At 39.9% G+C, this 12,910-nt stretch overlaps 1 protein-coding gene across 15 annotated transcripts in view; it reads left to right on the forward strand.

The window, feature by feature from the left end:
• JAKMIP1 (janus kinase and microtubule interacting protein 1) overlaps positions 1-12,910 on the forward strand; it is a 281,939-nt gene that overhangs the window by 102,553 nt on the left and 166,476 nt on the right. For all 15 annotated transcript variants that reach the window (XM_075420491.1, XM_075420490.1, XM_075420489.1 and 12 more), the window contains one exon: positions 10,488-10,982. In XM_075420491.1, the coding sequence (XP_075276606.1) occupies positions 10,488-10,982 (495 nt within the window). The remainder of the gene's footprint in view (positions 1-10,487; positions 10,983-12,910) is intronic.

The following is a 12,910-nucleotide window of genomic DNA, read 5'->3' on the forward strand; positions in this document are numbered from 1 at the left end:
TTGATACGTAGCGTGTCCTCCTGGGGTTGCAGGTTTGCTGCCATCTATGGAGAGCCCGGAGAAGGAAATTCATGGGCTGAAGACGGGCTCACATACTGCCCTCTGCTAGAGGAAACGTTTTGCTTGAAGACATAACAACTTTGGGTATCAAGTAACAAAAAGAGTTGACTGAAGCACAAAAATTATACTTATTTTAACATGAATGGAGGCAGGACTTGCTGTAACTGAACCTTAAAGTCTGGTGCAGTAAGCACAAGGAGCTCCAGTGAATGAGCATGGTCTTGGCAGTCAGAGTCAAGAAAATGTGAATCTGCTCAGTGGCTTTATAAATGCCTGTGCTGAGATCCGTGAATATTTAGGAACAAGTATTTCAAAGTATCTATACCTGCTGAGATGGTTAGCAATCATTAGAAGATAGTCTTCCAACACTTTCAGTAGTATTTTGTTCCTGATAGCAAGATGTTACAGTGTTTTCTGTCACTATTGCTCTGTCTTCACAAAGTTCTGCTATCGCTTTTAAATATCCTGCTTGTGACTGTACATTTATAGAATTGAGATCCAAACACATCTTGGAGTCAGGACAAATGAGTTGTTTCAACTCAGCTGCCACTGTATCACCTCACAATTTTATAGATTGTTTTTGTAAGTCATCATGCTTTTCCCAGATTTCTTTGGGTTTTTTGAGCTTTGATGTCAGATGTTGAATCTGTGTGTAACAGTGATTCCTTGTAAGTTGAAAAAAAAATATTTTCAATACGTGAAATAAAAAAAAAAAAAAAGACAGCATGTCATACTTTCAAAACAGCTTTATTTACTGGGGATTAAAAAAGACATATGGAAAAGAGTTATGGCCGGTATGTATGGAAGAACTCTAAATACAGCTGTTGATTTGGGAATCCAGACATACTGAATATATATTTATATAAATGTCACAGTTTAAAGCAGGGTGTCAATAAACTGAGCGGCAGATGCTCTCTATTAACCCCCACCCTCTCACCAGAGGAAGGGAAAAGGAGGAAAAGGGAGAGAGACTTACAAATTGAATATAAAAAGTTTTGCTAATAATGCTAATAATACTAATAATATTAATGCAAAATATACAAAACTGGTATGGAGTTTCCTGGAGTTGGGTGTCGGGGCGCGGGCGTCCTGCCAGCAGCTGCCAGGCAGCACCAGGCAGTCCTGGACTGGCCTCAGGAGTGGGCAGGAACTGGACTCAGGAATGCACGGATTGGAATCTGGATCAGAATAACAGGCAGGACAAGGAGCAGGGTCTTCTTCAGAAGGCGGCCATGGACGAAGAGAACAAGACCCTCGTGATCCCCTAGCTTTAAACTGAGTATGACGTGCATGGCACGGAGTACCTAGTTGGTCAGTATCGGGTCGCCTGTCCTGGCCACCCCTCCCTGCAAGCATGACACTTTACGACTCCTCACTTGTGGGACCTAAAAGGACTATCAGTGACCTTGGCTGCTATAGCAATAATTATGAACAGGGGCCTTGTTCTGCATTCCTTTCCCACCGTTAGCTCAGTGTAACTACAAACATTGGGTGTTACCAGCTTTGGAGCGGACAGTGTCTGTAAAATATGCAGCCAACTTCAGAAAAATGCAGCTAATTAGAAGAACTTAGCTTTAAGGAAGATTCACTAAAAGAAAATCGGTTCTGTTTTAACCAAAACCAGGACAATAAATGACTGTTATTCCTGTGTGCTATGTATGGAATAAGAAAGGAGACGGTTAACTTACTGCACTACAAGGGGTGTACTCAGCAGCAAGGAGACACTAGGGTGTTGTAATTGGGAATGAAATATGGCAGCCCTCTTGGAGCAGGGAAAAGGATGAAGTATTGGTAAAACCATGTAGATAGTTACTCCTGCCACTACTGACTGGGGTTAAAAGGAAGCACATCCCTTTGGTGGGTTGTTTCCTGACAGCAGTTGAAAGGCATTTGGATTCAGCTCTTCTGTGTGCTTGATGTATAAATGCAAATTCTCAATACTTAACAAAATCACTGAAATGAGAGAATTTTGGACATCTGTCAAACATTGGACAGTAAGTAACAAAGTTATTGAGAACAAATGTGGCAGTGTTACTTCAATCATAATTCAAAATTATTAAATGAGTGAATACGCTGGACACGATAATGCAATTTCTAACCCTGGTAAAGCAGATACTGGAGACAAGTGAGACATCAATAGGCTGATATTAAGCAATGATTAAGTATGGTAATTAAACCTTTTAGATGGTGTCATGTTGGAAGAGGTCAACAGAAAACACAGTGCAAGAGATCCTAAGAATGTCTGATGCTACAATGTGATCTACAGGAAAATTCGACTAAGAACTGTAGTAGGGTCTTTAAAATTAATGTGTCTTATAAAATTACATATCTAAACTATTTTAATCTGTAATAAAAGGACAATCACTGGAGTATTCAGAAGCTTGTAGGGGATTCGAATATAGCACAGGGAAAAGAGAGAAGTTTCATATATTCAGATATGAACAGAAACACATTTTCTGTGATCCTTTGATATTGTCATGTAATCTTGAGAGTTAGCTTAAAAGATTATCAGAAGTGGAAATGCTTGAGGCAAGAAAGATTGCAGTAGATGTGGTGCCTTGATTATTTTATTTATTCTTTTTAAAGAGTTTGTTTATTTGTTACTGGAAATGGCCGTACAAGAAGAAGATATTTAAGAAAGTGGACAGAATAAAGAGTGAACACAAGAGGCTTTTTGCTATGGAGAAGGATCTATGGATAAGGTCATAGATAAATGAAGCAAGCAGTAGAGGCAGATGGACCAGAAAAATGGTGACTGCGTGTACTGATTTTGGCTGGGACAGAGTTAAATTTCTTCATAATAGCTTGTATGGGGCTATGTTTTGAATTTGTGCGGAAAGTAGTGTTGGTAATGCACGGATGATTTAGTTACTGCTGAGCAGTGCTTACACAGAGCCAAGGCCTTTTCTGCTCCTCACACTGCCCCACCAGTGAGTGGGCTGGGGGTGCACAATAAGTTGGGAGGGGACACAGCCGGGACAGCTGACCCCAGCTGACCAAAGGGATATTCCATACCATGTGACATCATGCTCAGCAATAAAACTGGGGGGAGGTTGGTGAGGTGGGCTGCTGCTGGGGAACGGGCTGGGCATTGGTTGGGTGGTGGTGAGCAATTGTTTTCATTTGCATCACTTGACTTTCTTGGGTTTTGTTTTCCTCTCTATGTTTTTTTCTCTTTTCCTTATAATTTTAAAAAATTATTATTATTTCTTTTGAATTATTAAACTGTTCTTATGTCATGAGTTTCTTTCTGACTTTTACCCTTCCAATTCTTCCCACACCCCAGCGGGGGTGGAGGGGAGCGGAGTGAGCGAGTGTCTGTGTGGTGTTTACTTGGCAGCTGGGGTTAAACCATGTAACTGAGCAGTGAGTACAAGTTCCATCAAAGCAGTGTCTGATATGGCGGAGTCATGTCTGACTGCTGCTTCTGCCACTTCTACGCTCTTATTAGAGGAGAAGGCGATTTTCAGGAGTTGTTGCCTGAAAGCAGAAACAAGGCAAAACAGATTGGACTCTTGGACAACTGGAAGTGATAGAAGAGAAGCTACACTCAGAAGATGCAATATGATGCTGTAATTGGGAGAGAAGCCAGGGGATTTCCTAGGCTGTGGACTGATGTGACCACTTGTCATTGCCAATGAAAAAGTGAAATCGGGCCTGCAGGTTCTCCAGAAATCTTTTCACATTGTTTCTGAAGTTTGAAAGATCTTACCTGTAAGTTTAATACTCCACAGAAATACTATTGTGTCCTAAAAAGTACAGATTTTTAGCATGTTTCTCCCCTGAAATAGTTTAAATTTTGTTCGTTTTAGCACAGAGGTCTTGCAGTCCAGTTGATGGAGGATTTATCCTTGACACACAGAATCAGTTCAAATAATTATCACAGAATCACAGAATCACAGAATGGTAGGGGTTGGAAGGGACCTCTGTGGGTCATCTAGTCCATCCCACCTGCCGAAGCAGGGTCTAATACAGCAGGCCGCACAGGAACTTGTCCAGGCGGGTCTTGAATATCTTCAGAGAAGGAGACTCCACAGCGTTCCTGGGAAACCTGTTAATTATCAACCTTTCATGTTGAGCATCTTTTTATTCTGATGCTAGCCTGTTGCACAGTGATTTTCTCTTGCTACAAGATATATCACTATGCCATGCCACTTCCAAGTAGGAGCTGCAGGTGTCCAGCAGTTATAAGTATTCGGTGCTTAAGACTGACGGAGTAGTCTCTGACATGGCCACCAAAGTGTGAGTTTGTGTCTGGGGGGACAGTGATTACTGCTTTCTACTCAGCTCCTCGCTGTAGCAGTGAGTGGTGTGCCTTTCAAACACTCAGCCTTTGGGGTTACTTCTCTTCCTTATCTTTGGACACCATACCAATGTAGACATATTAAAGTTGATCCAAATAGATCTACAGATCTCCTGGATGAATCTTTTAGACCTGTTACCCCCATCAAGTGGATTTCTGATATGACTGGAGACTTCAAAGCTGATTCCTTTCCAATTTCAGTATCAGCCCTTTTCAGCTTACAACCAGGAAAAGATCAGGCAAACAAAGCTGCTTCACTGGACGTGACACCTATAGTTTCAATGTAGTTGATGCGGATGCGAAATACCTATTCATGAAGAGCTTTCCTAGTGGCCTAGCAACAGCTCATTGGTCTTCAGATACTCAGTTAAAGACCTTGACCCTGGTGCTGGTGAAGGAAGATTGCTAGGAAGGCAACAATAATTCCCTTTTCTAGCCAGCTGTGGCGTGGAAGGTGTATATTCAAAGGAAGCATTTCTTTGCTGCCTGGAAAAACACAAGGGAAGGAGGCAAGCAAGAAATGTGCAGGATTTACCTGCCAAATTGAAATTTCAGAAGGATATGGCAATTTGGTATGTCTGGTTACAACCTGGTAATACCAGTGTTTCCCTGTCTAATTTAGAATAAATCGAGTTGGCTCTGAATATGGAGCAATGAAACCTTGCGTTATCCTGGAGAAGTGATGCTTCAGATAATTTTGCAGAAGGTACTCAGGAATATTCAATATCAGGCCCAGAAAAACATCTTACTGTTAAATTTTGTTGAAATTCTTCAAATGATTGTGGTTGGAGCAGGCTTAAGCTGCATCGGTTAACATTGGGTTTGTGTGTACAGGGACATAACAAAAAGAGAAGGAAAGAGATAATTTACTGCTTTTATTGCTTTTGTTATTTTGTCCCTTGTCATGTCACTGGAAATGAGATCTGTATTATAAAATAGTTCTTTTCCACACAGTTTCCAAGATAAGACATTCAGATTGTTCTACTGTGTAACAGGGAAGAAATTTTTCAAGATACTGCTGTAGATGTTGCTGCAATTCAGTGAAGCCATATTTAGTTGCACAGTATGATAGATAACTTTTTCTTATTTCTTGTCCTTTTACTTACAATGATTGCATTAATTTTTAAAAAAGCAAGGTCACTTCAGATTTTTGAGAAGCATAAAGAAATGCTGTTCTTTCTTTTTCAAATATCAGTTCATATCAGACTGTGTGACCCTGCTTTTGAATGTAAAAAAGTATTGGGGAACCCTTCTGGGGATGAGAGAATGCCTGTGGAGGTAGAGTGTGCGAATCTGATCTGCATGTGTTTGCAGTGGTGAAAAAATGAACGTGAGTCAGCTATGTGCTCTTGTGTCAAGGAAGGCTGACGATATGCTGGGCTGCTTTGGAAGAGTGTTGGCAGCAGGTGATCCTTCCCATCTGCTCAGCACTGGTGAGACCACATCTGCAGTGCTGTGTCCAGTGCTGGGATACCCAGTGCAAGACAGATACGGACATACTGGATCAAATCCAGTGAAGGGCTATGAAAATGGTGAATGACTTGGAGCACCTGGTATACAAGGAAAGGCTGAGAGAGCTGGAGCTGTTAGGCTGGGGAAGAGAAGGCAAGACACCCTCAGTGGTGTCCAGTGAAAGGACAGGAAGCAGGGAGCATAAACTGAAATACAATAAATAACATTGAAATGTAAGAATTATATATATATATATGTATTTCTTTTTTCTTTTTTCTTTGAGGTGATTGAACAATGTAACAGGTTGCTCAGGCAGATTGTGAAGGCCATGACCTTGGAGATACTGAAAATCTGACTGGGCGTTGTCTAGAACGTCTTGTTCTGGATGACCCTGCTTTGAGCAAGGCTGGACTAGATGAGCTCTGGAGATTCTTTCTAACCTCAGCTGTTCTTTGATTCTATATTCCCTAACTCCACGTAGAAGTTGTCTAAGTACAGTTCAATTAATTTTTGAAAAGCTAGTGTAGATGCAGGAACATTTTTAAACAGAAGACCAGTAAACATGTACCTTTTTTTTTCTTTCTCTTGAAGATTGCAAATGTTTAAAAAGTAAATTTATTTAGTGTAATTTAAATAGTAGAATTTCCAAAATCATTATGGAAAGATATAAGGTTTTCTTCCCAGCATGTGGTTTTTATTGTGCTATATAACCTGCAGTGTAACTGAGCTTTTGAATTTGGAATTGCGTTGCGTGAAGCATGGTGGAAGTGTTAAATGTTGCCCAATTAATTCCTTCTTGGAATCCATGAGGAATGGGCCAGGGGGACTGAAGAGAGGTAGGCAAATAGAGAACTTTGTCAGGGAAGGAAACTCGCTACTTAAGACAGACAAACAAACCCAAAAACAAACACGCAAAAATCTTCAAGAGTTTGTTCTTTGTTGTTGGAGAAGCTAAAATCCATGATGAACTCTGCAAGCAATGACAAGTGCCTTGTACCTTGTGTTGCTGTTACAAATATGTGTCCTCACCCAACAGCTATTATGTTGCTAAAAATGGGGCCAGTGTCAGGGCTGCCTTTTTCAGTGACCTCTTTGGTTGCTTGTGTCCTCACCAGTCTTGCCTAAGTGAATTGTTTTTGTTGGCTTGATCAATACATGCTGAAATTTTCACAGAAAGGATGCTGTTGGCTGGACAACTGTAAGTATGCTTAAACAGGAGTGGAGTTTGCATATTTTTTAGAAAAAGTAAAACATACAGACTTCTTTTGTTCTTTTTGAAGGAAATTTGCTATTGCGTTTGCGTTTTAAAATAAACAGCATCTTTTCTTGTTGACCTTATGCCTTGTAACCTGCCTTTTTCACAGCTGGCAATAAATTTCCTAGCATAACCTGAGTCCCTGACAAAAGGCTGTGTGGAAAGTATCCCTCCCATCCGCCCAGGTGATTGACTATTGTGCCACAGATAAAAAACAGCTGTGTTTAAATCCAAGAGGAAAAAAAATGAGGTAGTCCTTAGTAAGTTCTTATCGTAACATTTTTATTGGGCAGTCGTTCAGTAGAACTCAGAAATATAGGTGAGTAAATAGGTTATTGCCTTTTAGTAAATGCATAATTTTAAAATTATGTCATTGACTCCAGGTCATAAAACTGAACTATAATATTTCTGTTTCAAGTGCACAAAGTACCTTGTCAAAGAACACCAGATGCAAATATTCTATGATAATATAATCATATCGTTTTAAAGAAATTTCTTCTTTCAGGCACTGCTCACACATGCAAAAGGGAAGAAGCAACAACATTTGGCATTCTTTTTCCAAGAAGCTAGCTGCTGCTTTGGCAAGTGTTGTATCTGTGTGCATCAACTATTAAAGATTTAATTTAGAAAGAGAGAAAATACCTGTTTTATTGGTGCACTTGTATCCTGTCTGACTTTGTTTCCCTAGTGCGTTCATTTCTTGGTTGTGCTTGATGTTCTGCTGATGAACAGAACAGCTTTCTCCATGGAAAAAAAAATAAAAGAAAAAGAGTGCTGGAAATTAAAAAAAGACAAATTGCTTTAAAGTTTAAGTTCCTTTTGAAACTGAGACTTAGGCATATGGGAAAATGCCACACTACTATTTTCAGTCAGTCAGTTGCTCTGGAAGGCAAACGTGTCCAGATCCATGCAGTGTGCAGGAGAGAAGGGTGGAGGGAGTGCAGGAAGGACAGCTTGTGGCTTGCAGGGAAGAGCTAACAGGCAGATCTTTTTCATCTGCTATGACAGGAAGCAAAAAAGAGAAAAGACTTCTGAAAGATCTTGAAAATTAGGATGCATCTTTTTTACTGGGTCATGAGGAATGATAGGCATTTAAGATGCAGGGTGAAAATCCAGGGGGTTTAGAAGGATTCTTACTCTTGTATACATTGCTCTTGCTGAAGCTTTGTAAATGAAACAACTAGTGATATATAATAATATTCAGTTACTCTGAGTGGTTTAATATATGTTCTCACACACAGCAACAATGCATATAGATGTTGCCTTTCCTCAATTCAGTGAAAGATGAAAAAAATGGAGCAAGTATGCCATTTTGTGTAACTCAGTACTCCTCCAAAATGTCAGAATCCATTTCTCATATATGAAAAATGTTTTTAGGAAGGCACATTTATTAATGTGTTGTGTTGAAAACTGTCTTTCAGTTGCACGCTTTATGTACAGTATGACTAATTTTAAATTACTGTAGTTCTGGAAGTAAATTAACCTTGTTTGTATATGCCATTATACAGTTTGTTTTCCTGTGTCATCATTGCTAGGTTTCACTGCTCAGTTTCATTTCAATTTTCTTTGCTCATCAGTAAGGAAATAACTGATAGACTTAAGTAAATAATGAGTGTTGGTTCATTTGCAAGTTTATGAATGAACTCATCCACTTGTGACAGTAAATAGGTAAGTGGCTTAGCTTTGCTATAACATCATAGAATCGTTTGGGTTGGAAGAATCTTTAACAATCGTCTGGTCTAAGCATCTAACCCTGTGCTTCTTGGTTTGACTGTAGGATCCAGAAACACGCAAAAAAATTATTTTAATTAAACCTTTGTAGTAAATTATAGTCTGAATATTATTAGAGATCTCACATTGTTTCTTTACTAATCTGAGGCAAGTTGCAATTCTGGTTTAGTTTAGCTTGAATTAAATGCATTGTATGACTACAGATCCCAGCTTTGTATAGTGTGGATGCAGGCAGTCTAGGAATACTGTAACAGTGACTAACATCTTGCTGCTCAGTAGCCTCCTCTTACCATGAAGCACTGCTTGCTATGTATGACTGTACTGCCACTCAGGTTAAAACAAAAGTCTTTGAAATCTCTGCCTCTGACTTTGCTTTAGATGAGAAGTACATGTGTAGAGCCCACAGTTTGGCAGTCACTGTGGTAGGAGTAGTAGAAAAATGTTACTGACATTACATGTGATGAAATTCATTATAGCCTTTCTGGTACACTATAATAGAGAAGCAAGCCTTTCTCCTGTTTTTTCTTTTCTTTTTTTTTTTTCGTTCTTATTTTATTTCTTCTAAACTAAGATCTAATCCCACTTTGAACAAGCATTGCTTTCCATGCAGCCTGCTGAGCGTCATTTTATAATGAGGTTTCATCACAGTGGATATTACTATAATAGGCTGTAAGACCTTTCCCCTACTCCCCCCACAACCCTTAGAGTCACTGGTCTATATTTTCTGGAGTGTTCGGGGACTGCGAATACCCTCAGGTTTGGGGTGTCCTCGCTGAAGCCTCTTGGGTAGACTTGATTTTTCAGAAGACCAGTTCTTTTGGCTTATCTGAAAAGGACTTTCCCATTAACATAGCTAAGAAATTAAGAAATCCAAAATCAATGTCTCTTTTTCTCTTGCCCCACTCCCCTTTAATTTAGTTTTTCCCTGTGTTCCTACTGACAAAAACGCCCGTTTGTTGATGGGATCTCCTCTCTCTATTCCTTCAAGGCAAGATCCCTTCTTGTCTGATTAGCAGGCAGTACCTTGGGTCAAGTAGTGGATTTGGGTGTAGTAATTTGAGACTAAAATCCCGAAGGCAGTGTGTGTATAAATTTGGTAAATCGATCTATGCCTGGCTGAGCATCCCATCTGTGAAACAGTGATAGTGCTGCTTAGTTCCAGAAGGTTGTTGTAGAAATCAATTAATTGAATGTATGCAAAGATCGAAGTCACTATGAGCATTCATGAAGTGTGGTCCTTCAAATACTAGAAAATTTTCTAGCATTTCCTTCCTGACGTAAACGCAAACTCTTTTCCCTGTTTGTTTCATTTTCCATCTGCCTGTAGAGTGCAGTTATGGATGAGAGTAGTCTGGGGCAGTTGGTGTAGGAAATAAGGTAGAGTAGAAGTAGAGTGGATGCTGCTCAGTAGGAAGTAGAGTGGATGCTGCTCAGTTTTATTTTATTCCATAAAACTGTGAGAACTTGTTGCCAATAGCACATCCTCATGGCAGATTCCTGCACACACATGGCCTTTTTCTAGCCCTGATTCTCTAGTTGTTTACTGGAGAGAGACATGTCAGGTATGCAGTCTTTGTTTTTGAATATTCAGGATGAGTTTTTAATAACGTTTTAGGAAAAGTTTCCGTGGTGTCTTTTAGAAGTGTGGTAGCACTTGTTAATCAATATTTTATATTGATGTTCCAGGTGGGTAAACTGAGAGAGAAAATCCAAGAGGTTAAGCAAGAACGGGAGCAGGAGCAGCACAAGCACACTGCCTATGTTTCTGAGCTGAAAGCCAAACTCCACGAGGAGAAAATGAAGGAACTTCAGAGTGTTAGAGAGCTATTGATCCGGCAGCATGAGCAGGAGGTAGCGAGAATGGCAAAAATTAAAGATGGAGAAATTCAGCGTTTGCAGTCAACAGTCAATGTCCTGCGGGATGGGGCAGCTGACAAAGTGAAGACGGCGCTGCTGAGTGAAGCAAAGGAGGAGGCTCGCAAGGCATTCGACAGTGAACGGATGAAGTTGCAACAGGAGATCTTGGAGCTGAAATCTGGCAAAAAGCAGCTTGAAGAAGCTTTGAACAACATTATGCAGGCAGATAAGATGAAGGCTGCTGACCTGCGCACAGCTTATCAGTCCCATCAGGATGAGATTAATAGAATAAAGCGGGAATGTGAGAGAGAGATCCGCAGGCTGGTAAGTTCGTTAAGTAATGCATGCTTAATAGCATTTTATAGCAGGTATTAGTATATTGCTCTGTGTGCCCATAAATATCAAAACACTCTTTTGCAGTGACATCTTTCATCAGTGCTGTTTGCTACAGTAGGCCAATATTTCTGCAACTTTCTCCTCCTTACAGCAAAGATGAACCTTGGCTCCATGCCCAGCCCAACCCACTCCAAAGCTTTATGTCCCACCAAAAGGAATATGAGTGAACCACAACTTTCCAGGCTGAGTTTTCTCAAGAGATCAAAGAAATAGATTTTCCCTTTCCCACTTGCTCGACTATATTTCCTTACAAAGTCCTGTTGACCAAAAGAGGCAGGCATTGCTCATTGCAAGAACACCTTTGTGAGATGGCAAATTAACTTTTCAGAGAGCTTTTATATTTATAGTGGAGGAACCAATTGTGCTGAAGCAAGACAATATCTTTGCTGCTTCTGCATCATTATCCAGGTCATTCAATCTGAAGTGTTGTTGCACTTTTTTAAAAAATATTTCTGTGTTTTTTTCTATTACAGCAGAAAAGTTAGGGCCTGGGACAGCAGGCTTTTTTCACGCTTCAGAAACGCTAGGACTTCAGCACAGATGGCGGACTATGCTGTTTGTATAAAATCGAAAACCAGGCAATATTTCCTGACAGCGGGTGCCCCAAATATTTCAAATTATTCAGCTTTGTGAAATGTAAAGAATCTAAGAAGGGCTGTAGACAGCGGTACATTTAGAGAGTTCATCATAAAATGACACTTCTATTTGGTACCATGATATTTTCCATGTGTATGCATATATCTGATTCATGAATCTGCCTAAACTAGCAATACAATAGCTATGCAAATAAAATCTAAAATTATAATAAGCATCATATTTATCATACATCAAGAAGTACAGACTTTAAATGGAATGAAACATCAGTTTTCTTAAGGAAAATATTTGATCAGTTTGTGTTTGCACATGTCCTCTTATTTCATGTATTCCTTAGGAAAAATGATGGTGAGGGCAAGCTTTTTTTAACAGTGGTGATTTTCTGTCTGAAACAATGAAAGCTTTTAATTTGGTTAACATTTATGCTTTAAATAAACTGGATGTTAATCAAGTCTCAGAGGTATCATTTCCTTGATTAATTAAAGACCACTGCAAAGACTAACAACATGAAGTTTCTGTAAGCATAGTTTCTTTCATATTTTATTCCATATTATAAATGTGGAATTTAAAAATCCTGACTATAAAGTACAGATAATTTTAAAAAATGTTAAAGGAAAGAGAAGGTTGCTATGTTGTGGCCTGTGTTTTTCTAGAGAACAGTTTGTAATTAAATTTAACCTTCTCAAACCCAAGAAATGGTGAGGCGAGGCACCCCAGCTTCTGTCCTCCCACATTGCCCCAGTAAACACAGCTACACCGTGTGTTTGGATGGTGTTGTAAAGGAACCGCTTATCTCTTCTCTTTAAAGAGTGGAAGCTTTTGGCTTGCTGCGAAACGAAGAATTAATCCAGAATTATAACTGGAGCCTTACTGGTCCTCTGTGACTCTGTAGATCTAAGAAGGTGTTTGGAGAGGGTGCAGATGACTCCTGTCACTCAGTCCCTGCCCCGGAGGAAGCCTGATGTCAGCCTCGTGGGCTGTCACTGGAAGGGTTCTCATCTCCCCTGCCCCACCTCAGGAGAGAAATACAGGGAAAAAATATCAGGAGCTTGGTGCTGCCTTGTAGTGCCTCGACTCCTATCAGATAATGAATTTTGATTTTTTTCATTAAATCATATGGGTTGTTTTTATGAAAGAGAAGTGTTTCTTCTAGGAATTCGTAGCAATTTAGGCAGCTGTTATTGCATAGGGCGCTCTTTAAATCTGGGGCAAGGTATAAAACACTGCAGAGCTCCAAGATGCTGCTCTCTTCCTGTGGGAGT

This window comes from Opisthocomus hoazin, chromosome 5 (assembly GCF_030867145.1).
Source record: "Opisthocomus hoazin isolate bOpiHoa1 chromosome 5, bOpiHoa1.hap1, whole genome shotgun sequence".
Taxonomy (NCBI): domain Eukaryota; kingdom Metazoa; phylum Chordata; class Aves; order Opisthocomiformes; family Opisthocomidae; genus Opisthocomus; species Opisthocomus hoazin.